At 40.9% G+C, this 27778-nt stretch overlaps 1 protein-coding gene across 1 annotated transcript in view; it reads right to left on the reverse strand.

Annotated features, from left to right (window-relative positions):
- Positions 1–216: 216 nt before the first annotated feature.
- The window catches only part of CNMD (chondromodulin), a 66073-nt gene continuing 38511 nt past the window's right edge, over positions 217–27778 (reverse strand). The window contains exons 5-7 of the mRNA XM_075850247.1: positions 17125–17278; positions 12860–13050; positions 217–801 (exon numbers count right to left, since the gene is read on the reverse strand). Coding sequence (XP_075706362.1) covers positions 586–801; positions 12860–13050; positions 17125–17278 — 561 coding nt within the window. The 3' untranslated portion in view covers positions 217–585. The remainder of the gene's footprint in view (positions 802–12859; positions 13051–17124; positions 17279–27778) is intronic.

Here is a 27778-nt window from a genome sequence, read left to right on the forward strand (position 1 = left end):
AATTCTACATGAAAAATTGAATTATTTTTCGTACACATCTATATAAAGTATGTGAATATTGTAAATTCTATATGTCACATTGTAGAAATACATTGTTAAATATACAAATCTAAGGTCATTATTCAGAAAGTGCAGATTAAAAAAAGCGGCAATTAAAAGAGCCGACGTCAACTGGTTTCTGCTGTTTGAAATGTATCCGCTTCAATAACAACAGGGTTCGACTTCACTTGAGATTTATTTACATCAAGCTACAGAAATGTGGAACACTGCAATGAGTCAAGTTAACCTTTAAAAATGAACGTTTCTAAATTATGTCAGCAAATATGTCTCACGGCAGGACAGCTTTCTACATTAAAACACCAATTCAGAATCTAAAAAAGGTTTGAATGTCCCCATGAAGGAAGGATATTGCACATACCATACACATATAGTATCTATGAGACCTACACATTTCCACTCAATGACTGTGGACGTCAGTTATTAACTTAGGTCTTTATTTACAAAAGAATATCAATCAGCTTTTCAGACATTTGTTCTTTTCACATAAACAATTTCGGATGTTTCGGATGTGTCTTCCTTTTCAAGTTAAACAATTCCGAGGATGCGTGCAACCCACCAGCTGCAGGGCATGACAACTCTGCATGCAGAACGGCACCCCTGGTAGTTATATGGAAATGGGTAGTAGCCACCAAAAGGCTCACAGATTCGCTGACAATGGGTGTAGCTTCTTCTGCATTCAATGCAACAGATGCCTTGGTGGTCCAGCATTGGGTCAAACGTCATACCACCCTCTCCTTCCAGCTGGTGTAAAGATAAACAGAATGTTGGTCAGTCATAATGTTCAGTACATTTATATCTATATCATTCTCTTGGCAAATGAAATTAAAATGAAACTCATATAATTTGCATTAAAGGTTTTTGAATGTAATAAAAGAAAATGTTAATTCTTCATTATAGCGGAAATTATTCATTTTGTCAGGCTATACCACAGATAATCTTACAACATGTAATTCCAAGGAACTCAACAGATACAGGTTATATAACAAAGAAGAAGTAAATATTGGTGAATATATTGTACACAGCTTTCAGGTCAGCCTATAGTACCCCTGACCAGGGTGAATTTTGGGTAAGACAGCTGCCATCTTCCATTGAGATGGTGCATCAAACTGTGTCCCTTTTAGTGGGATGTCAGAACACAATCGCCCATGTGTATCAAAAGTCGCAAAATTTTAACCAATGTCTAAGTTAAAGCTCGGCTATTTTATTGACATATGTTGTGACAAATTTAAGACTGCGGATGCCTTTGATAAATCTGTCACAGCAGGCATCACTATCATTAACTCTCCAATGGTAAAAATGTCATTTTTCTACGCCATGGTCTGTGTGGAGTAGAGTTGGAACTTTTTTTTCTTTTTTTACAATTTGTGATAAACCCCGGCTAAGCACTAAGCCACTCCCACTTTCCACACCACTTTTATAAGCATTGTACAAATGGTTAATAAATATGTCACACAGCAGATAAGACACTATTTTTGAGTAGGGTGCACCCCAAAAAATAAAGACGCAAATACATTGATAGCTGTGGGCCTAAGTATTCCTAATCGAATGGAAATAAAGTGTTTCTAATGACAAGCCGCAAATCTAGATTCTTTAACTTCAATGGGTTTGCTTTTTTCGAACCTTTGCACCTAATGTACAACAATGAAAACCATTCATCTGTCTGGAAGCGCGGGACCCACACACTTTTCATATTATGTCTGAAGTCTAATGTCTGTTTCCACTGTCTGTGGCCTAGCTGAAGATAAACCGTCCTAAAGCATAATGCTACTACCTCCGGGCACCTCAGCTTCTCATTGCTTTGTTTATGCACCTTACTTATGTTTAGAATTCAGGCCTAAAATTTTTTACTTTGTTAATCAGAATTTGGCCTGGAATTTTTCTACGTTTAGGGTGATTTATCCTATTTTTTAGTGGTCCTTATTTGCGAGAAAATTCCCTGTCATGGGCAGAACATTAGAGATTGTTATCACAAGCAACCAGTGAACAATTCCTGCCGAACAAAAATTCCTGCAGCTCCTTGTTGGTAACCTTTGTTTTACATTTTTTATCCCATAGATGATTTTATTTCTTAGTGTCTTTGGCTATCCCAGTAGGATGCCACCAAGAAAGCATTCAATTCTATTTGTTTTTCACTTGGATTTTTTTTTTGGGTTAAAAGGTCACAGAGGGTGGATTCACATGCGGCAGATATATTATAGAAATTTCTGCTACTGAAAATCTGTTCCATATATCTGAATGTTTTTATTCTGCAGCAAACATGGATTTCTCCAAGCCCCATTCAGATAAATGGTTAAGTCGCAGAAATTCCTGCTACAAATCTTTCGCTTGTGAATTTATCCTAGAGATAGAACATTTTGTACAAAACTGTAATGGGGCCACCATAGAGGTGCATGAGCCCTCTACTATAGCTCTGTATACCTCCGATTTCAAACAGAGGCATATGGAGGGTTTTTTTCTGCTGGATTCAGTACAAATTTGACAGACAACAAAAATTGTTGCAAAATTACTGCTCCTGACATGTGCATGAGCCCTAAGGGTATGTTCTCACGTAGTCAACCAAAACGTCTGAAAATCCAGAGCTGTTTTCAAGGGAAAACAGACCCTGCTTTTCAGACGTTTTTTTACCAACTCGCATTTTTACCAACTCGTTTTTGGAGCTGTTTTCATTGGAGTCTATGAGAAAACAGCTCCAAAAACGTCTGAAAGAAGTGTCCTGCACTTCTTTTGACGAGGCTGTATTTTTACGAGTCGTCGTTTGACAGCTGTCAAACGACGACGCGTAAATAACAGGTCGTCTGCACAGTACGTCGACAAACCCATTCAAATGAATGGGCAGATGTTTGCCGACGTATTGTAGCCTTATTTTCAGACGTAAAACGAGGCATAATACGCCTCGTATACGTCTGAAATTTGGCCGTGTGAACATACCCTAAGACTGGGTTCACACGACCTATTTTCAGACGTATTGAAGGCGTTTTACGCCCCGAATTACGTCAGAAAAAACATCTGCCCATTACTTTCAATGGGTCTTACGATGTACTGTGCTGACGACCTGTCATTTTACGCGTCGCTGTCAAAAGACGGCTCGTAAAATTACAGCCTCGTCAAAAGAAGTGCAGGACACTTCTTGGGACGTAATTGGAGCCGTTTTTCATTGACTTCAATGAAGAACAACTCCAAATTATGTCCGTAAATGACGCAGCGAAAAACGCCAGTACATGCATTTACGTCTGAAATTCAGGAGCTGTTTTCTCCTGAAAACAGCTCCGTAATTTCAGACGTAAATGCAGTTATCGTGTGCACATACCCTTACACGACAAAAATTTAGGGTGTAGGCTTTTTTTATATATCCTCTGCAAATAAGGAATTATTGATATCTATTGACTATTATTTTATTAAAGCAGATCATTTGATGCATGGAACAGACGGCATCTGATAAATAGCCGGTAACAGGCGGACCTCTCATTTAATGAATTAATATGTACCGTCTGATTATGTTGCTCTTTTCTCGACTCCCGCTAGTGTTTGTTCTATCATTTTAACACATGATATAGAGGTAGAGCAATTTACATCATATACTTCCACTATGTAAACAGAGCATTTTATTCACAGGGAGTATGTTGCAAATGCTAATTATATTGTTCCATGAACAAAACAGGCTTATTGTGGTGAGCGAGTCTGTCTGAGATGATTGGTTTAGTTATTGTGTCTGCATTGCTGGGAATAACATGAGGCACTTTGGCGAAATCATCTAACTAAGCTCTCAGCTTGACTGAAATGTGATGTAACGCATTACACAGCAGTGCACAAACATAACTGACAGAGGTAGCACCTGGGACAACAAGGAAACAGCGAGGGACGCAGCAATAGTAGCAATGACAATGGGGACTGTCCTACACTGATGTACGTTAGATCACATAAGTGAAGGGAACGGTGCAGTGTTCACACAGTGTTGTCTAATGCTCTCAACATCTCAGAAAAGCATTACTTTTTAATAAACTAGTTTTAAAAGCAATTCTTCTTACAACCACCAAACCAAATTCTGCACATATTCATCAGATCTTTTCTCTTACTTTGTCCTTCCTTCCTTCCTTCCTTTCTTGATGTAGAAGCCTGGGAAATATTGCAGCGATTTCACACCATACTTTATACTATTTTACTATACTAGTAAAAAGCTTAAAGGGAAGGTGTCATGAATTTTTTTTTATTATTATCATATTTCTTTTAATAAAATCTAAACAAAAATTGTATTTATTAGTCTTGTGACTTTAAACTTTTTACTGTGTTCTTACTTTTACTTCTCTATGGGGGCTGCCATTTTTTTTTTCATCTCTGTATGTGTCGATTAACGACACATACAGAGATGGAATACGGCACATACATCCCCATAGAGAATGCGAACGGGAGCCGTTCCATTCTCTGCAGCGTACGCCGTCTGTGTGGGAACTGCGCATGCGCCGCTCTCACACAGACCAAAACTAAGCTCGTTCGTAGAGCGAAATCCGGTGCCATTTTCATGTGGACCAGAAGCCGCTGCCGGACAGTAAGATGACGACTTCCGGCCGCGGCTTCCGGCCATATGTTCAACGAAACGAAGGCGCAAGGAGCGTAGACCAGCGGCGGCAGGAGAAGGTAATTTATGTTCGTGTATGTGATGTGTGTATTATGTTCGTGTATGTTCGTGTATGTTCGTGTGATACTGTCTGCTGAGCCCTGTATCTAATCCTTCTACACTGTGCAGTCACTCAGAAAATGGCAGCACACAGTATAGGAGATTTGAAGATTCACACCCTTCCTTCTTCTGGCACTAGCCAGAAGAAGGGAGGGGGGATTGTGTGAGGACACTAGAAGAGAGTGTGTCCACCCCAAATTTGCAGCATAAATCAATGAGGTTACTTTACTCCAGTGACCATGCTGCAATTTTGGGAACTGCTCCCTCTAGTGACCTGCACATGGAAATGTTATAAATTAGAATCTAATTTATAATATTTCCTGACTTGTAAAAAAATGAAAACAATGTGTAATCACTCAAATACTAATTGTTTAACTGAAAAAAAACAAAACACAATTTCTAACGACACATTCCCTTTAAATATATGTGTCACGCACAAATACGCTGGAAACAGTGAGGTCCCTGTTCTTCCCAAACCTCTGTCCCTACCTACTTGTACGACCCGACCTTAATGACGGCGGACAACTGGGCGGCGTTCCCTATACTAGTACAAGTGAAACTGACAAACGGATAAGACAGAGACAGTACGAAATAACAAACGGTCACCTGGGAAGTACACGGAGGGAGAGGCAGGGCAATAGCGCATTGGACAAGTCTGGGCGCAAAAGGCAAGGTCAGGCAGGCAGGGTCAAACCGGGAGAGAGCGGAAAAACAAGTCAGAAGGCAAAAAAAAAATGTGAAGTCCAGCCGGGGGCAGGGGTCACAAACTAGTCAAAATGCAAGTCGCTAAGGGGAGTCTGAAACAATGGAAAGCACCAGGCTAGGTAACTCTAATTACAGGCAAAGGCCTACTACCCCAGGCTGAACTAAATAAGGAGAGGGCGGGAGCTCAGGAACATCAGCCAGGCTTTGATTGGCCTGACGCTCCTGAGCTCCTATTGGCTGCAGACCGCCTCGGTCTGCCAGGCCGGGCGACACCCGAGCGAGTAACTCTCGATGTCCTGGAGACCGAGGGAGCCGCAGGAAGGGAGTACGTGACAATATGTTTTTGAAATTGTTGAAAACCCAATAAAAGTTCTGAATGAGAATAATACCGGAACCCTGACAGAGCCCATTAAAGTCAAAGGGGTTTGCCAGTCACCGTTTGGGTCTGTCGGAAAAGGGATCTGTGACATCACTATTGCTTACATTAGAAACGCTCCTGACATACAGTACTGTCCAAGTTTTAGACAGTTGTGGAAGAATGCTGCAAAGTAAAAATGCTTTCGAAAATAGAAGTGTTAATAGTTTTTTTTTATCATTTAACAAAATACAAAGTGAATGAACAGATGAGAAATCTAAATCAAATCAATATTTGGTGTGACCACCCTTTGCCTTCAAAATAGAATCAATTCGTCTAGGTACATTTTCACACAGTTTTTGAAGGAAGTCGGCGGAGAGGTTGTTTCAAACACCTTGGAGAACTAACCACAGATCTTCTATAGATGTAGGCTTCCTCAAATTCTTCTGTCTCTTCATGTAATCCCAGACAAACTTGATGATGTTGAGATCGGGCCTCTTACGTATACCATATTTATTTATGTACATGTTGTAGCAGTTTTGGGGATATCAAACAAAGTATGTGGGGCTTACAAATATATGTTCTATTTTATTTACTATATTTTCTTTTAAACTTTTAACATTTTTTACGCTTTAGTTTATTTTCCATTTTTTTGTCCCATAAATAGACTAAAACTTTCCCTTTTAAACTATTAATAAACTGGCATAAATATTCTATATTAGTATATAGATATTGAAAGTGTCCTGGCAGCTTTGATTTCCTGCAAGGCATGATAATGTGTTTAGCTGCTGTCACGTTTTTCTGTGTGGTTAGGACTACTAAGCAAGAAGAAATGTGATGCTGTACCTAGAAAATCAGTACATCTTTGGTAAAAAGAAGAAACACTGATTGATAGAACACAAGTAATACTTCTACCAATCCGCGCTGCCAGAGTTGTTGAAATTGTATCCTCCACGCAGCTTATGTCAGTCACTACATTCTCCTTAGCAGCACTTCCGCCTGCATACAAGAGAGATGGGCAGCTAAAAATGTACAGCCCCCGCCAACTCTTACTGGCCAGCACTAGTAGGGTATGTGCACACACACTAATTACGTCCGTAATTGACGGACGTATTTCGGCCGCAAGTCCCGGACCGAACACAGTGCAAGGAGCCGGGCTCCTAGCATCATACTTATGTACGACGCTAGGAGTCCCTGCCTTGCTGCAGGACAACTGTCCCGTAGTATAATCACGTTTACAGTACGGGACAGTTGTCCTGCAGCGAGGCAGGGACTCCTAGCATCGTACATAAGTATGATGCTAGGAGCCCGGCTCCTTGCACGGTGTTCGGTCCGGGACTTGCGGCCGAAATACGTCCGTCAATTACGGACGTAATTAGTGTGTGTGCACATACCCGTACAGTCATTGCCCTTGCTCTTTGAATAAGAGTGGCACCATCAGTAATCAGCTCATCTTCTACATGGCATATAATGGTTTGCTATGGGCAACAAAGGGCACTTTTTCTATAAGACTTTTTTTTAGGACTAGAGGGAGAGATTTATCAAAAGTATTAGAAAAAAGTGGAGATTCTAGCTCTCTTCCTCAGTATTTCAAAAATCTCTTTATTTGTTTTGGGCAATGAGTTTAGATTGTTTACTTGTGGTAATATAGAAACCCGCAGATAATATAAGAGCGCTTTTGCCTCTCTGTACTGCTGATTGAGGCTTGGGACTGCATTACCTCTGTTAACTTTTTGCTGGTGCTTTGGAGATTCCTGCTTTAGGCTATGTTCACACGGAGTATTTTGACGCGGAAACCGCGTCGCAAAACTCGGCAAAAACGGCCCGAGAACGCCTCCCATTGATTTCAATGGGAGGCGTCGGCGTCTTTTTCCCGCGAGCAGTAAAACTGCCTCGCGGGAAAAAGAAGCGACATGCCCTATCTTCGGGCGCTTCCGCCTCTGACCTCCCATTGACTTCAATGGGAGGCAGAGAAAGCGTATCTCGCGCTGTTTTATGCCCGCGGCGCTCAATGGCCGCGGGCGAAAAACGGCGTGAAAATCGCCGCGAAAATCGGCGTGCAGGGAGAGGAAAATCTGCCTCAAAGTTCCAAACGGAATTTTGAGGCAGATATTCCTCCCCCAAAATACTCCGTGTGAACATAGCCTTAATTGGGAAAATAACTAAAAGAACTGCCAATCTGTATGGCATAAGCACATTCTATATCTAAAAAAGCATATAGTTGGGGATCAGACCTCTGTAACACTCACCGATCCCAACAGCAGGGGTTCAATGGAGCTTACGATGCAATTTCCCTCAGGCACACACACTATCGCAAATTTCACAGGGGGCTAATTAACCCCTATCAGTATATTTTTAAGGTGTGGGAGGAAATCGGAGAACTAGGATACCCACCCAAACAAAGATAATATCTCCAATCAATAATCGTTCAACTTGCTGATTCCAGCTTCTATACTGTACATAATATATTTTTGAGGGTAGGTTTTATTAATAGTGATTTCATCATTAGCCCAAAAAATTAGCATTTTAAACAGTGAAATATTTTTTCTTTTGTAGTGTAATCTAACAGATTTATAAGTGTAGTCATAAAGAAAGAAAATAACCCCCCAAAAAATAGCCTGTTTATATTACAAATGTATCCTTCCTTACCTATTTTCTTATCTAAACATATCCTGAGTAGACCAGCTTTGGGAAAAAAAAAATATTTTGCGATACTCTGTCACGAGATGTCTATGCTATGTGTCTATGTATGGCCATTCAGTGGTTGAGATGTGGATTTCTATCTGTCAAGGGTTTTGCTAGCATGTCACGATATTGTATTGAATTTGTTTCATGAGAAATTGCAGTCCTTAACCAAATGTAAGCAAAGGTAAGGGTGGGCTCATCTGTAACTATGAGGCCTTATTCACACGAGCGTATTTCACATCCGTGTTATGCACGTTAAAACAACGGACGTCACACGGACCTATGCAATTCTATGGGGCCATTCAGACATTCAGAGTTTTTCATGCAGTGTGTGTCCGCTGCGTGAAACTCACTGCATGTCCTATACTTGTGCGTTTTTTGCACATCACGCACCCATTGAAGTCAAAGGGTGCGTGAAAATCACGGCCAGCACACGCACGCACATCCGTGTGGCATGCGTTTTTCACGCAACAGTTGCTAAAGAAATGATGAGGAAGAAAAACCACCTCCTTCAGTTTATTTTGCTGACGTAAAAAACGTGTGACATACGAATGACATACGCGCGTAAAAAATGCAGACAGGCACTGTACTCAGATGTCACACGGAACTGCAATGCAAGAAAAATGCTGCGTTCTGAATAAGGTCTGAGGGTGAATATTTTTAGGTCGGTGAATTATTAGCACAAACAGCTATGATGCTTATAGCTTCATCACAGATAAATTATTTTAAGAAAACAAATCTCGGTGACTCTCCTTTATTTAAAATGGAGAGTGTAAGGAAGAAAAATATTCAAGCGCTAATTTATACAATGTATAATCTTCAAAAAATAAACATTAAAAAAATAGAGCAAAATTTCGTAAAATCATTTTTATGGCTACTTTACAATCAATAAAGCAATACTTTTTTACTTTAATAAAAAAAAACAAATTTTAATAAAAAAAACAAGTCCCTTTGTGAGTTTATAGTCCAATTAATAGCAGATCTATTTAAGAGCGCAATGCTATAAGTAATAACTTTTTTTTTTTTTCAAGTCTGTTAGGCTGGGTTCACACGACCTATTTTCAGGCGTAAACGAGGCGTATGCCTCGTTTTACGTCTGAAAATAGGGCTACAATATGTCGGCAAACATCTGCCCATTCATTTGAATGGGTTTGCCAACGTACTGTGCAGACGACCTGTCATTTACGCGTCGTCGTTTGACAGCTGTCAAACGACGACGCGTAAAATGACTGCCTCGGCAAAGAAGTGCAGGACACTTCTTTGCAACGTAATTTGAGCCGTTCTTCATTGAAGTCAATGAAGAGCAGCTCAAGATTTACGAGCGTCAAAGACGCCTCGCAAAATGCGAGGAGGAGCATTTACGACTGAAACGAGGCAGCTGTTTTCTCCTGAAAACAGTCTGTCTTTTCAGACGTAAAAGGCACTTCTCGTGTGCACATACCCTTATAGTGGAAAGTGCAGTGTCTGCGTCCTTTTATTCCAGAGTTTTGTGCATAGATTGTAAGGAAGAAGTTGAAAGAACAATACTTTATTGAAAGGCCTGACAAGAACTCCTGCAGGGAATGAATACTGATGAAATCTAGAAATGTGAGCTTGCTTTAAATACTCACATGTTAAATCACTCCAATGACATTGATTAGGAAACCAAGCCAACACCATATTGATTTTCCACAAGGCATATCTAGTTTAGATTTCTTCAGACGTTACTCGAGTGTGTTTTTTATATTCTTTAACAAGAAATTCTCTTTAAATTCCCTTTAATGTACATTAGATTACTAAGATATTTTTTGAGCAAAGAATAGAGAAAGTAGTGTGTGCGCATCAAAGAATTCACAATTTAAATTACTGTTTTTTAGAACATTGTACACCTTGAAAAGCATAAAATGCATAGCAATCTTAAGAGAAGAACGGTTATGGAAATTGCCTGCTACGTGGGCTTCATGCAAAGTGCTGTTTGTAAAAGTTTAGTGCTGTCTTATCTGTCACAAGAACTAATACAAAAACTTCAGTAGTTATATTATTGTATCTTGTACAGAATTAACATTGTATGGGAACCTATAGCATACCAAATATTATTGGATGAGTGGTGTATATGCTATGGAGACTGGCTGCGCCTATGCTATGGGGCCTAGGATAAGTTGGCCACCTATAAGTATAGAATACCAAGTACTTTTCTGTTCCAGGATGTTAATAGCTTGTGATGGTGACCAGTGGAGGGAGTGTTGGGGGTTTAGCACGAGCAGGATAACAGGGTTTTTTTTCCATTTTGCTCTGGGGCCCCCTCAATGTAGCCAATTAATAATTTCTCTGATGTTCCACAACTAAAAGTAGTGTACAAACATACACTAGTCACCCTTGTGGTGGGAAATTTTGACACGTGTATAAACACAAAGATCCTACGTACAGAGTAAATTATTGATGGTAACATCTTAAATTTGGTAGAATTTTTGACACAACTATACAAATAAATACAGTAAAACCTTCTTTAAAAGACCACCTCTTTCAGGCAAGATTTCCTGTCACAGATTTTCAGTTTCACCATATATTATGCCTACTGGTCATCTTCTTTGAAAAGATCCCATAGAAGACCACTTTCCAATGCAATTTTGGGTGGTCATCTCGAGAAGATTTCACAGTACATACATGGAAATACCAAGTGGAAGTTTCTGAATTGCATATTATCATAGAAAACAATCTAAAGCTGGCTTATGAATTCATGTGTTATTTAATCCCTTCACGACTGCCATACGGCTATATATGTTCACACGTATATAGACGTTTGCATCGTGCCTAGGCGTTTAATGAGTGCAGAAGCTGCTTCAGCGTTAGCAGCTCTGCACTAATCTATGTGTCGGCTTTCTTTACAAGTGCGGACACCTCTTTGACTTAGTTTCATAAAACAAACGTGTTTTTTTATGAAACTAAAGTTACAAGTGCAGCTCTGCTCACAATGAAGCAGTCTGCACTTTTCTCTCTCCCGTTGTGTCGACACCTCCCCCCTCCTTCTCCTTCCATTGGCTTCTGCCCAGAGATAACAGAGCCAGTGTGCTCCTTATCTCGACAGATAGGGTTCTAAAAGTTTTGTTTTAACTCTTTCGTTTAGTTTTATATAACGTGCTAAAAGTTTTGTTTTAACTCTTTAGTCTTCTGAAGAAGGCTAACTGTTAAAGAGCTGCAACAGTGTATGTATGTATGTATATATATATATATATATATATATATATATATACACACGAATAACAGATAAATATATACAAAAAATGACAAAAGTGTTTTTTGTGATTTGTCTGCTCATAAAAAAAAATTAATACATGAAATTAATTAAACTAATCTAGAAAATTAAACCTCATAAGTCTTATAGAAAACAGAGTAAAAATAGTTTGGTTATTCAAAGTGGTTGCAAAGTTATTATCGTTTAAAGAAGTGCACATCAGAAATGGAAAATTTGACGTGGACACAGGGGCATCAATGACCATTGGTCATGAAAGGGTTAAAGAACATTGAACATAACTAAATACTATTATCTGCCTCCTAAGGGGAGCTACATTCAAATTTGTAGTGGGCATATACAACCAAAGTAAGACATTTCTGACTAAACCAGAAGGTTAGAAATATAGTGAAGGCACAAGGGATGGTTACTACATGAGACAAAATATACTGTATCTCTTTTACATCCAAGTCCTATTGGTAAATAAAAAAAGATAAAAAAACCTAAAATGTTGATCAGCACATCCTAACAAAATGACAAATGTGCAGGTGTACGTAGGCTGTGACTGCAACAATACATATCAAAAGAACACTACAACAGCACTCTGCGAGCGCCAAGACCGCCAAGTGGACTGTATTTAGATTATTTTGCATTACTGCTACATTTAATATACTTACAAATGTGAGTTTCTAAGGGCACATTTTGATCACATTTTATGAGCCAACCTCTTTTAAGTGGGTCCCTAACTTAAAAATACACCTCTCTCCTGGGCCTTAGCCGGCATAATGAGCTCGGGGTAGGTAGGAACCAGCTTTACACTAATTAAAACCATTCTTGAGTTAAATTGGTTCCTACCTACCCCGAGTTCATTATGTCGCCTAAGGCCCAGGAGAGAGGTATATTTTTAGATTAGGGAACTACTTAAAAGAGGTTGCTTTGTCGTGGCAGGTGGGTTCACACAATTTGATCAAAATGTTTGCTAATTAGCTCACTTTTGTAGGTATACTAAAAGTAGCAATAATGCAAAATCTAAATACAGTGCAATTGGTGGTCTTAGTGCTCGCATAGTGCTGTTGCAATGTCTTTTTGACAAGTCCTGTTGTGAATATAAAAGAATAAAAAGCTTGAATTCACAATTAGTGCAATACTTTAGCACAGGCAACAGATAACTTACATGGTATGGGTTCTCTGGGTTGAAGTCTGTCACTCTCTCAGAGGATGGTCGTGTTTCATTGGCTTGTTGAGCACGTCGGTTTCCTTGGCGCCTGGTATTCACTTCTTCTGCCGCAGCCTCAAACTGGTCCAGGTTTATGTTCTGAGCTTGCCTGCCTTTCCTTCTTAAATCCCTTTTACCTCGTTGGCTTTCTAGACACATAGAAATATGAATTACCTTTATTACATTTATTAGCACTACAGAAGTCTACATAGGTCTGTTGTGCCATCCGGAGATAGTCTGCTGGTTTTGAACCAAATTGGGTTTGCACTGAGATGAATATACAGCAAATGAAACATATGTCAACTTGGACTAACATAATAAATGATATGATAATGGTGTCATCACTATCCCAATACACGTCCTATGCCAGATCTGGTCTAACAACATCATAGCTGGGTCTGCCGTGATTTGACACGTTCACTATTGCAATTTAGAATCACATTTAATTATAAATTATAGCACTTCTTCTGTTGAAGTAAACATCAAAGGTTAATTTATAGTATGTTAATCCGCCCAGCAGCTGATAGAATAGTCACAGTCTTGTTTCTAGGATTAGCAACTGACACTGTAGGTCTCTGCAGCAAAGCTCTTCTTCCCAGGAGACGCTATAATGAGGTGGGTTAGATGGAAAGCATTTGTGGAAATTAAAATGCAGCCTTTGGTTTCTTGGTGTAATTTCACAGATCTAACAGTCATATTTAAAGCAACTGGCACAAACATATTTGCGGATCCCAGATTCAGATCCTCCTTATAACAATGTTATTTAATCTATCTAGAATATTTACATTTTTGATTAATAAATGAGTATAAGGGTATGTTCACACGATTAACAAAATACGTCTGAAAATACGGAGCTGTTTTCAAGGGAAAACAGCACCTGATTTCAGATGTTTTTTGAGCAACTCGCGTTTTTTCGCGGCTGTTTTTGGAGCTGTTTTCAATAGAGTCTATGAGAAAACAGCTCCAAAAACGTCCCAAGAAGTGTCCTGCACTTCTTTTGACGAGCCGTCATTTTATGCGACGTATTTTGACAGTGACGCATACAATGACAGCTCGTCTGCACAGAACATTGTAAGACCCATTGCAAGCAATGAGCAGATGTTTGCCGACGTATTGGATCCGTCTTTTCAGGCGTAATTCGAGGCGTAAAACGCCTCCATTACGTCTGAAAAGAGGTCGTGTGCACAAACCCTAAGTCAGCTGTTCAGGAAATAAAGCCTCACATTTTATTTAAATCGGGTATGTGATATTTTAGCCATGTGGAAATTGTACAGGGTGACTGCGAGCACTGTTCTACTCCACTGTCGCTGTATAATTAGTAAATCAATGGGAAAATAACTTTGTAGGAAATCCGGTTTGTCTATCAGGAGAGTTGCTTTGGGTGTGATTGTGCAGTTACTTTTACTATATTATTGGACATCTAATTTTAGTTGGAGAAAGAACTAGAATTAGACAGCTGTTTGTTACAAAGGAGCCTCAAAAAAGTCTGGCCTTCTTAGGGCGGGTTCACACATGGCGGATTTTCACTTAAATTCCGCTGCGGACACTCCGCAGCGTTAATCCGCAGCGGAGCCGTTTCTCCATTGACTTTCACTTTAATTTCGCAGTGTTCGTTTACACGATGCGTACAATTCCGCTGCGGAGCATAGGCTGCGGAGCGGAATGTGGTGTCCGCAGCATGCTCTGTCTGTTGCGGAGCAGTGGCGGACTGGTTGCGGACTCATGGCGGAATTTCTCCATTGACTTCAATGGAGATTCTAAGTTCCGCAATGAAGTCCGCAGCTGTCATGCACATGTTATGTGTGGTGCGGAGCGTATTGGTTTTTTAACATGACATTTCTTCATTCTGGCTGGACCTATGTATTTCTAGGTCTACAGCCAGACTGAGGAAGTCAATGGGGCTCCCGTAATGACGGGAGCGTTGCTAGGAGACGTCAGTAAATAGTCACTGTCCAGGGTGCTGAAAGAGTTAAGCGATCGGCAGTAACTGTTTCTGCACCCGGGACAGTGACTACCGATCCCAATATACATGTATCTGTAAAAAAACATATAAGTTCATACTTACCGAGAACTCCCTGTTTCTGTCTCCAGTCCGGCCTCCCAGGATGACGTTTCAGTGGAAGTGACGGCTGCAGCCAATCACAGGCCAAGCACAGGCTGCAGCGGTCACATGGACTGGCGCGTCATCCAGGGAGGTCGGGCTGGATGCCGAAGGAGGGACGCGTCATCAAGACAACGGGCGGTAAGTATGAATTTCTTTGACTTTCACTAGGGAAAGTGCTGTCCCTTCTCTCTATCCTGCACTGATAGGGAGAAGGGAAGCACTTTTCCTGCAGTCCGCAGCGGCCAGTCCGCATCAATTTTCTGCACATTTTGTGCAGATCCGCAGCCGTAATCCGCAACCCGGATTAGGTGCGGCATTGATGCGGACAGTTGCGGAGGAATTCCGCCATGTGTGGTCATGCCCTTATAATGGCATCTGGTAGAGATCATCAGTGCCATATGCATAGTGAAAACCATATTGCAACATACAGTGGATTTCCAACATGATGATAAAAACTCTGTGAGTTAAAACAAATGCTTATGATAAGAAAACATACTCGTCCCAGTTAACGCCCAATGCTCTATTCATGGTTGACAGGTTTAAAATTATGTTTTTTTTCTTTTTGAGAAATTTACATTGTAGACTGATCTAATAATAATAATATTAATAATAATCCTTTTACTTTAACCACCAATACGCCTTTTCACGCTGGTCACTAAGGGGCCTTAAGCTAGGCCGCCGCCTTTTCGGGTGTCCTGTGCAGGATGGATGTCTGAGGACAGCCGCGCTCCTGCTCCAACGCCCGTGATTTAAGATTACTTAGATCGCGGCCGTTTAACCTGTCAATAGCGACAACGGCATTTAACTTGTTTACAGAGGGGTGGAGCTCCCTCTGTCACCCATCGGCGGCCTGCAAATGCAATCGTGGGCCTCTGATGGGATGTCATGGCAGCCGGGTGCCTGATAAAAGCCCCCAGGTCTGCCCTGGGCATATGCCTATTAGGACGCGCCAGAGGCAAGTCCTAATAGATTGCCTGTCAAAGTTACACTGACAGGCAATAATGCTCTGGTATACTAAGTATACCAAAGCATTATAGCAGCGATCTGAAGATCGCATAGTAAAGTCCCATAGTGGGACTAAAAAAAAAAGTAATGTGAAATAAAAATTATTAATAAAAATTACAGTTAAAAAAAAAAAGTGGTTTTATTTAGTAAAAGTGTAAAAAATAAAGAAAGGAATCATATATGGTATCACCGCGACCGTAATGACTCACACAATAAAGTTAATATCTAATTTAAACTGCTTTGTGAACACCATAAAAAAACCCGCAAAAAACAATGGCGAAATTGCTATTTTTTCCATTGCCCCCCAAAAAAGTCATAATAAAAGTTAATCAATAAGTCCCATTTACCCCAAAATAGTACCAGTCAAAACTACGTCTCGTCCCGCAAAAACCAAGACCACATATCACTACATTGACGGAAAAAGAAATAAATTACGGCTCTTGGAAAGCGACGATGCAAATACAAATAATTTTAGTTCAAAAGTGTTTTTATTGTGCAAAAGTCGTAAAACATAAAAAAAACAATACATATGTGGTATTGTCGTATTCGTACCAACACATAGAATTAGGGTAACCTGTTATTTACGCCGCACAGTGAACGGCGTAAATTTAAAACGCATAGAACAATGGTGGAATTTCAGGGTTTTTTTCTATTCCCCCCAAAAAAAAGTTAATAAAAGTTCATCAAAAAATGCTATCGACCCCTAAATGGTGCTATTAAAAAGTACAACTGATCCCGCAAAAAACAAGTCCTCATACAGCTATGTCGACGGAAGAATAAAAAAAGTTATAGCTCTTTGAATGCGACTATAGAAAAATGGAAAAAATAGCTTGGTCATTAGGGCCTAAAATAGGCTGGTCACTAAGGGGTTAACATGCTGAACAGAAATCATATTGAAATGTTATTTGTTGCTGCATGGCAGCAAAATTACTATGAATATCCAATAGTTTCCTACATTGTGACCTCCTGTTTTCTGTGCACATTTTGGTTAGTTGTCTATTATACTTCCAACTGTTGCGAGATTTTCTTATTACATTTTTAATACAACCAGCACTTAAGATACGTACAAAAGTAATTAAACTCTGGGCAGTCTATATATATATAGAAAATTCACCTTTGGGATATGTTGGTCGGAGCCAGAAAATCGGAAGATCTACACATAGTTCCAGGATCTTTGAGCTCAGGAAGCTGTTATCCTTTACAGGCTGGTCTGCAGCCACCCAGATAAGAGAATTCTCATCAAACTTAGCCGGCATGACTTCATCTTCCTGGCAAGATATAAAAGGCATACAATTGCTAAAATACTATATGTATAGATATATATTTACTGCTTTTAGTTTATTTGACTATTTTCTTATTAATGTGTGATGTAAGGGTTTTTGTGTTGATATAAGTATTTTGTCTAACGAGGACTTTAAGGCCAACATTTATCAAAAAGAGAAAAGGGTGCGTGCGATTCCTTATCTCCCGCTTATGCAAATAGAAATAAGCTACAGCGTAACACCATTTTTCAAACTAGGTCTTGATTTTTATCTATAAATTAAAACTAGCATACTTTAAAAATGACATATGAGTTGGTAGAATATAGGCCAAATATGTCTCCATATGAAGTATTCCGCAGTGGAAATCCTTGTGGACTGACCTTAATAGGAGTGTGCTCTAGATGTGTGTGTGTGCACGAGTTAATGTGATCTAACACGTGGAAATATATTGCATCAGAGTATATATTACTACTTCTGTACACAGATGAAAAAATAACAATTTCCATCCTCACCATAAGGTACATTTTTGTATATAGTATTAACAGACTTCATATATCCTTCTCTTGTTTGGTAATGTGGATAGAAGAAACCCTGCATACCTTTGCACTGCTCATGGTGAAGAAGGATGGGGTGTTCTCAAGCCCTCCATGGGCCTCATTACAGCCATATTGGCTGCCTCAATGGTATGTGTGCACTTGACACTTTGTCCATTGATATTCAGTTACATTTTAAGGTTAAAAATAGTACATCGAGTTCAATATATTATATTCATGTCATGGTTATCCAAAGGAAGGCAAAAACAGAGGAAGTTGCCCATTAAGGGGTGAGCATTTTTTGTTCACTCAAGAGGTCTTGGGACCAGTGAAACATTTTTAAATCTATTCTTATGTAATGATGATTTGTAAAGAATCATATGGAAGAGAAATACAAATAAAAATACAAAAAACAGCCCACAATTCTAATTGTTAGTTTTCGTACTGTAGAAAGTAGTACCTACTGCCGCCTCTACCTCATACATTTCCTCCACCTCAAAAACCACCTAATTTCTCACTCATCCAATCCATTCTCAGCTCTGTTGCCTGGTTAATCCACCTCTCCCCTCATTCTTCTAACGTGTCTCCTCCATACATCTCTGCCCTAACTTCCCGATACCTCCCCACATGCAATTTCTGCTCCTTGCAAGGCCGTCTTCTCTGCTTTCCTCTTGTCTGCTCCTCCAATTATTGTCTTCAAGATTTCTCCCATGCATCCCCATACTCTGGAACTCATTTCCCTAACACTTCAGATTCTCTCCCATCATCCAAATTTTCAACAGCAACCTGAAAACCCACCTCTTCATAAAAGCTTACAGCCTGCAATAGCCCTTTTTTCCCACTACACAACTGTATAACGTCGGCTACTGTCACTTTCCTCTTTCCTTTGTATACTGTAAGCAGGGCCCTATGTCCTTCTGTACCAGTCAGTCACCCAGTAAGCTCACCTTTATTATACTTGTTTGTGTTAAGTAGTTAAACGCCTCTGTGTTTCATATGCCTAGTACCCTGAAAGTTAATGGCGCTATAAAATAAGTAATAATCCTTAGATCACCTTGGTTTCTTGCCCAAAGAAGATGCTGTGGTACTTGCCTAGTTAGAGCTCCAGATACAACAGGTATTTGCTACAGACTGTGAAATAACAGTTACAGATGAGGTTTTAATATCTATTTAGTAGTGGCTGTTGATATTGGAATAATTTTGATCTATTGACTTTGTTGGGCCGCCATAAGATTGACCTTGGTACCATTTCTTTACTCGTTTCCCATGTATGGCTGGATTTCTTTGAAGACATGGAAAATGCCTGCTGACATGTCCGGCCTCTGCTGCTTGAGACCCCTGTCCTGATTGACATTAGCATAGGGTCCCACATGTATAGTATTGCAGTCTCTTCTATAGCACTGAGGAACACGCTTCTCCAGGCATTACTCGTTTCCATCCCCTGTTGTCATTGCACACTCTTTGTATGTGATTAACAGGATTGACAAAAAGAAGAGCATGACATGCATCCTGCTCCTTAAAGCTCTGATCCTCATTCCACTACCTAATACAAAGAATTCATCTTGTACTTCGCTGGATATTGGATTTCATCTTCAAAGTGAATAGCCATATAAGAATTAAAAATTCAGTTTGTGTTTGGAAGCCGATCTCCATATACTTTTCTGGTTCCACAATGTTGACTGACTTGACTAGTACATGATTCCATGTGCGCCTGCAACTAGTGTTTTTATAGACCACAATGTCATCTATACAAATAAATGTGCTATGTCTAAGCATATGTCTTCATTATGCCAGGTTTCCGCACCATTTTGCTTTACATGTAGATTATGTCCTCTTCATAATACCCACTTGACCGGAGCCATGGAAGACTGAACAGGCATCGCCTCCAGGCACTGCAGATTCAGATAAACGTCCTGGCATGGCTGGAGGTGATGTCTGTTGACCTACCAGAGGAAGTCCCGTCACAGTGTAATCTCGCGAGATCACGCTGTGCTGTGAAACAAGCTGGGCGTGAATGAAGAGAAGTGCATGACGCTGATTGGTCAGCGTCATACACTTTTTTTTACAACGCCCACTTGGTGAAAAGTAAAAAAACGCCCAGTTGGGCATTTAGAACAAATTAGCATAAAACTAAAAATTATCATAACTTGGTCAAAAATAAAAGTTTTTAAAAAACAAACAAACAACTGTTGTTATCTACATTAAAGCGCCTATTAGATTAGGTAGAAGTCTGAGCAGTTATAAACTGGTGACAGAGCCTCTTTAAAGAGGCTCTGTCACCAGATTTTGCAGCCCCTATCTGCTATTGCAGCAGATAGGCGCTGCAATGTAGATTACAGTAACGTTTTTATTTTTAAAAAACGAGCATTTTTGGCCAAGTTATGACCATTTTTGTGGTTATGCAAATGAGGCTTGCAAAAGTCCAAGTGGGTGTGTTTAAAAGTAAAAGTCCAAGTGGGCGTGTATTATGTGCGTACATCGGGGCGTTTTTAATACTTTTACTAGCTGGCCGTTCTGATGAGAAGTATCATCCACTTCTCTTCAGAACGCCCAGCTTCTGGCAGTGCAGATCTGTGACGTCACTCACAGGTCCTGCATCGTGTCGGCCACATCGGCACCAGAGGCTACAGTTGATTCTGCAGCAGCATCAGCGTTTGCAGGTAAGTAGCTAGATCGCCACTGGATTGCCACTGGTGGTGGTAGTCTAAGAGCACATTCAGATGTGGCGGAATAGCTGTTGAATTCCGCTGCGGACATTTCTTTCTATACATTTTTAGGAAAGTTCGTTCAGACGTTGCAGAAAATAACTGTGCGAAATTAGCCTGCGGTGCGGATTTTTCCCTCGCAGCATGCTCATTAGGCTGGGTTCACACGAGTGTGTGCTTTTTGCGCACGCAAAAAACGTGGCGTTTTGCCTGCGCAAAAGGCACTTAACAGCTCCGTGTGGCCTCAGCATATGATGCGCGGCTGCGTGCTTTTCGCGCAGCCGCCATCATTATGACACTCCGTTTGGATGTTTGTAAACAGAAAAGCATGTGGTGCTTTTCTGTTTTCATTCATCCTTTTCACAGCTGTTGCGCGAATCACGCTGGTCTCACTTCAATGGGTGCGTGATGCACGAGAAACGCCCAAAGAACGGACATATCGTGACTTTTTTTCAGCAGACTCACGCTGAGTAAAAATCACGCACATGTCAGCACGGCCCCATAGACTAATATGGGTCCGTGCGACGCGCGTGAAAATTCTGCCACGTCTGAACATGGCCTCAAAGTCCGTCACCATGACAGAATAACGCTGGTGGTTTGGATGTACCACTGGGACATCCACGTACTATCCACATTTTGATATCATAAACGCTCATGACTCATGAATAATTTTCCATATTGTGCCATAATAAAGAAAATCTCAGTGTGGAGGTGGCTTTAAAAACAAAACAAAAGATAAATAGAAGAAAATATTTGTGAAGAAGGAAGGTTCTTCTATGTAGGTACAAAATCTTAAAGGGTAACTAAACTATTAAAAAACATTTGACATGTCAGAAAGCCAAGCGAGTGGTGAACAGACTCATAGACTTGCTATTGAGCCTGTACACCAAGGAAAGCCGATCAGAAACGAGCGCTTTTCCTCTTCGTTTTAGCGATCGGCGAGGTTTCAGTGCTCAGACCCCCACCGATCAAAACTTCTGACATGTCACTATGACATGTCAAAAGTTTTTTTAAAGTTTAGTAAGGGTATGTTCACACGCTTACTAAAAAAAAGTCTGAAAATACGGAGCTGATTTCAAGGGAAAACAGCTCCTGATTTTCAGCCATTTTTTAATCAAACTCGCGTTTTTCGCAGTGTTTTTTATGGCCGTTTTTAGAGCTGTTTTTCTATAGAGTGAATGAAAAACGGCTCCAAAAACTTCCCAAGAAGTGGCATGCACTTTTTTTTCACGGGAGTCTTTTTACGTGCCATTTTTTGAAAATGAGGTGTAAATAAACGCCCCGTCGGAACTGAACGCCGTATTTTCCATTGAAATCAATGGGCAGATGTTTGTAGGCTTCCAATTTTTTTAGCCGTTTTTCGGGACGTTTACGGCCCGAAAAACGGCGCTGAAAACACTATGTGTGCACATACCCTTACCCTCTAAACCAGGGGTCTCAAGCACGCGGCCCGCGGGCCGCATGCGGCCCCTGGGGCTGTCATCTGCGGCCCGCGGGACACAGAGCCGCTAGTGTCGGCTCTGCTCAGAGACTCTGGAATTCCCTGACATCGCTGTCCACATATGAACAGCGATGTCTGGGGCTTCCCCAAAGCCGGAGACCCGGGCAGAGCGCTAGTACAGGCTCTGCTCCGGGACTCTGTGGAATTCCCTGACATCGCTGCCCATATATGGACAGTTTGTCAGGGTCTTCCCCAGAGCGGAGTCCCGGGCAGAGCACTAGTATCGGCTCTGCTCCGGGACTCTGTGGAATTCCCTGACATCGCTGCCCATATATGGACAGTGTGTCAGGGTCTTCTCCAGAGCGGAGTCCCGGGCAGAGCGCTAGTACAGGCTCTGCTCCGGGACTCTGTGGAATTCCCTGACATCGCTGCCCATATATGGACAGTTTGTCAGGGTCTTCCCCAGAGCGGAGTCCAGGGCAGAGCGCTAGTATCGGCTCTGCTCCGGGACTCTGTGGAATTCCCTGACATCGCTGCCCATATATGGACAGGGTGTCAGGGTCTTCCCCAGAGCGGAGTCCCGGGCAGAGCGCTAGTACAGGCTCTGCTCCGGGACTCTGTGGAATTCCCTGACATCACTGCCCATATATGGACAGTGTGTCAGGGTCTTCCCCAGAGCGGAGTCCCGGGCAGAGCGCTAGTATTATACTGTAGGGGCAGCTATGGGGGCATTATACTGTGGAGGCATTATACTGAGGGGGAGAGCTATGGGGGGCATTATACTGTGGAGGCATCAATGGGGGCATTATACTGTGTGGGGGTAGCTATGGGGGACATTATACTGTGTGGGGGTAGCTATGGGGGCATTATACTGTTGGGGCATTATACAGTGGGGGGACAGCTATGGGGCATTATACTGTGGAGGCATCCATGAGGGCATTATACTGTGTGGGGACAGCTGTGGGGGGGCATTATACTGTGTGGGGGCAGCTATGGGGGGCATTATATTGTGTGGGGCAGCTAAGTGGGGAGTTATACTGTATGGGGCAGCTATGGAAAGCATTATACTGTATGGGGGCTGCTATGAGGGCATTATACCATATGGGACTGTTATGGGGAGAATTATACTGTGTGAGGGCAGCTATGGGGGGCATTATACTGTGGGGCAACTATGGGGGCATTATGCTGTATGGGGCAGATATGGGGGGCGTTATACTGTATGGGGGCAGCTTTGGGGCATTATACTGTGTGGGGGGCAGCTATTGAGTGCATTATACTGTATGAGGACAGCTATGGGGGCATTATACTGTATGGGGGCAGCTATGGGGAGTATTATACTGTGTGAGGGCAGCTATGGGGGGCATTATACTGTATGGGGGCAGCTATCGGGAGCATTATACTGTATAAGGCAGATATGAGGGGCATTATACTGTGTGGGGCAGCTATAGGGGGCACATACTGATATTATGATGATCTATCGTAAGGGTAGGCCATCAATTTTTCAGTCCTAGAAACCCCCTTTAATGTCATTCCGTGGCTTTGCAATAGCTCTTAAAGTGTCAATCATCATATTAGATGTTATCCCTATTATTATTATGACGATAATGCACTTATGGGATTAAAATGTATTCCCCTGATAAGATTTTGGTCCTGCCGTTGGGCAAGGCAGCTGGGCATAGGCGTGCACATGGGTCTGGTGATGTTGGGGAGGGGTAGGGGGCCCAAGCTGAATTCTTGCACCAGGGCCCATGAGCCTTTAGCTATGCCCGTGACTATAGGACCACATTATCAGGTCTTTATACTATTCTTCATAAACGTTGCGTTTATCCAGCCAATAACAATGACCATAAACATGACTATACATCACCACGGAAAGATTTCTGTTTACCAGGACCGCATTATTACAGGTTTCTTACTACAGATTTGCTGATCATGAAATGATTTGAAACTTGCACCTTCTCCAGGGACAAAACTGATCCATTAAACTGCTGTGTGTTTGCCATACAGTAATACATGATGACAGTAAGATTGGATATTATGTTTCATTATTCAGGTGACTGCAGGACTGCATGCAGCATTAAAATACAAAAGCAATTTCTATGCTATTATTAGGTAGGACAAGGTATTACACCCTGGTGAATAAGCTGTGTTACTATTCATTAGAAATGTGACAATACTACAGCAATTGCTCTTATTCCCATAGACATGGCAACTCAACACAACAATGCATGCTGCCACAAGCCATTCTGTTTATGGGATGTACAAGTTTAGGTTGATATGACTTTCCTCTGCACAAGTTAATGTTCCGGGGGGGATTTCTTTATTGTATGCAACGATCCGCATTCAGTATCCGATGAATAAACTCGTATTCTAGTACATCTCGTGGAGCAGTGCATAATTCATATCCCTTTTGGTTTACGACACCATTTGAAATTAGCTGATGTTGATTTTTCTGAAATATAAATTGACTGTAAAACATTTAGTACGCAGATAAAAATCCCTTGAAGGGGTGAGCTGACATGGCACACAGGAGGGGCAGGATCATATATTATTTTTACATTTTTTTGCTAATTTGTTTCAGAAGAAACATGTTTTGGCAGATGGCCAGATTATGACTACTGGCCCATATCCCGCATTTAATTGTATTCACATTTAAATGTATTTGAAAGTGAACCAATGGTTTTCTGTAACAGCAATTTCCTAATAAATGACACTGGCAGTGATTATCGTAGGACATTTAAATCCACCTGTGAGATCCCATTGTCAAGCTATAGAGTGCAATAGACATTTATGGCAGTCTGTAGTCTGTAGATTGGAAGCCATCAGCCAACATTACTTAATGGTCTACAGCTTCATGACAACAGGGCAGGGTAGCCGAGGGAAATGTATATTTCCCATGGCTACTCTCATGTATTCTCAAATTGCAGTCAATCTCAGCAGCAAATATTGATTTAAAAGAAAGGGATATCAAGAATGCAAGCAAACTTTAAAGAAAGCTGCCATATTATACCTTAAATCTATATTTCAGTCTAGAAACCCACTTAGGGCATGGCCCCATGTGGCGGTTTTCTTCCGCAACTGTCCGCATCAATGCCGCACAGAATCTGCGTTGCAGATTCTGTGGCGGATCTGCCCAAAATGTGCAGTAAATTGATGCCGACTGGCCGCTGCGTATTGCGGTGAAAGTACTTCCCTTCTCTCTATCAGTGCAGGATAGAGAGAAGGGACAGCACTTTCCCTAGTGAAAGTAAAAGAATTTCATACTTACCGGCCGTTGTCTTGGTGACGCGTCCCTCTTTCGGCATCCAGCCCGACCTCCCTGGATGACGCTGACGTCGCCTAGCAGCGCTCCCATAATTACGGGTGCACACACGTAGTCACCCGTAATTACGGGAGCCCCATTGACTACCTCAGTCTGGCTGTAGACCTAGAAATACATAGGTCCAGCCAGAATGAAGAAATGTCATGTTAAAAAAGCAATACGCATCCGCAGCACACATAACATGTACATGACATCTGCGGACTTCATTGCGGAATTCAGAATCTCCATTTAAGTCAATGGAGAACTTCCGTAATGAGTCCGCAACCAGTCCGCCACTGGTCCGCAACATCCATTGTATGCTGCGGACACCAAATTCCGCACCGCAGCCTATGCTCCACAGCGGAATTTTCCGCCTCGTCTAAACGAAGCCTACTAAAAAGAAGTGGAAGGCAATGGAGAAACGGGTCCGCTGCGGATTAACGCTGCGGAGTGTCCGCAGCGGAATTCCAGAGCAACTCCGCCACGTGGGGCTTTGCTCTTATAGTCCCATAGTGTGCGTCTCAGTTTGCAACAATTTTTTTTACTATTTTGGATCTTCAGCTTCTTTGCACACCTATGTGTCTCCATGGTTACAGACTACAAACAAATCCTGTGTAGTCTGATCATGCTGGTTGGCTGCTTTCCCATTGTTTTATTTTTTCCATGATAGATTTTTTAATCTTGAACTGATGAAAACTATTTGATAAATTGTATAAAAAATATATATTATATCTGCTCACTAATATATCATAATAACCACGTGTAGCAACAGTCAAAAGAAAAGGGTGCAATTTCTAATAAGTCACAAGAAATAAAGAATATAACCATCGCATCCTACTGGTATCCAAGAGAGGGAATTGTAACATATAGATTTATGGATTGATAGAGATGTAACATGAACGTTATATAATTGGGTTTTCACTAAGTGTCATTAATGTTCATGTTATCACTTTAAAATGACCGGGAGGGTCATGTAATGTTATGCACTTTATATTATGAGATCTTAGACAGGATATTACTACTATATATTATTTAAATCAGGTATTCAGAATATTAACATATGAGGATAATTCTCTGTATTGTCCATGTGATGTTTTCAAATGTAGAATTCATGCACTTTGTCATTTTACATTTTATTTAGGATGTTCCCCTGATTGTATGAAGGACCGTACATATAAGCTATAGGATATTCACCTTATACAGTTTAAATCATCTGGCTGTTCTTACGGGTAAAATATATAATGGGTTAGATATTTGGAACTTTCTAAACATGTTTATGAATTATAAGGTTAGGAATATCCCTTAATGGATTTTATATATCCCATAGTCACTTTACTTCTTTGTTTTTACAAACGGGAATTAGAGTGAAGATCTGTAGCCAAATGGGATGATGGCCGCAAGTAGAACTTTGTTGGTTATAGATCATATGGTGTAAGGTCACTTGATGGTATTTTTGTGAATGGTTGAATGGAGACTAATGCCGGGGAATTCGGACTACGGGATAAAGGAAATATGAGGTATATGCGTATCTGAAATTAATGTGGTATTTTCTCTGGTCATGGGATGGATTTATTGGATTGGGCTTTATAGGATTGATTTGATGGCGCTATGATGAATATAAAGAACAATACAGATGTAGCCATCTTTATCTTCACTGATACCTTGCTGCAGAGTGATATCGCACAACGAAAGCCATTGAAAAGCAATTGAAAAAGTCAAGTTAAAGTTGCTTGACACTGTGTATTTAATGCGTCAAAAGTCAAGATAACAACGGCTACATCTTTAGTGCGTACACTTATGCAAACTTACAGGAATACAAGGAAGTGTTCTTTATTTTATATGCGCGTTATGTAAAATGGGACAAGGGTATTTGATTAAGTTGTTTTAGTGTACTGATCAAAATGAAAGCGTGTATATTGTAATCTTCGAGATTTAAATTGACTTCTGTGGGGTCATGGTGTATGCCGAGGAAGAAGACAATCCAGGTGAAACATGGGCTGTTGGAATTTGTCTGCCACGTGGATTTCAAAATTGCAATATGCCGTGTTAAAACAGTTGTTTATGAGTATAAATAAGTCCCACCAAGGATCCTTTTACCCAGTTTGGACATTATTGCACTATGTCTGTATGTTTCTGTCTTTCGCTAATATAGTGATTGTATGGGGCTTTAGATCTTAATGGTGTGGAGTCATGTCTTAAACTGTGATGACTGTCATATAATTCTGTAATTCTGGAACAAGAGAAAAGGCGATCAGCTGTAACCCTCTCCCTCTCTTGGATATCAGTATACTGCGATGGATATATTCTTTATTTATTTGAGAAACGGAAGAATTTTTCATCCGTTTCAGTTTTTTTAATCTGTCACTTATTGACCAAAACAATAAGGCTGTCTACCCATACAGCACTATTCTTGTCATCAAATGATGGAAACCAGGACAAAACTCTAGCAGCCCCATTTATATGTCGATGGGTTCTGTCGGACAATATTGGGATCCGCCGTGACATTATGGCTTCCATTTTGAACAG

This window comes from Rhinoderma darwinii, chromosome 2, assembly GCF_050947455.1.
Source record: "Rhinoderma darwinii isolate aRhiDar2 chromosome 2, aRhiDar2.hap1, whole genome shotgun sequence".
Taxonomy (NCBI): Eukaryota; Metazoa; Chordata; class Amphibia; order Anura; family Rhinodermatidae; genus Rhinoderma; species Rhinoderma darwinii.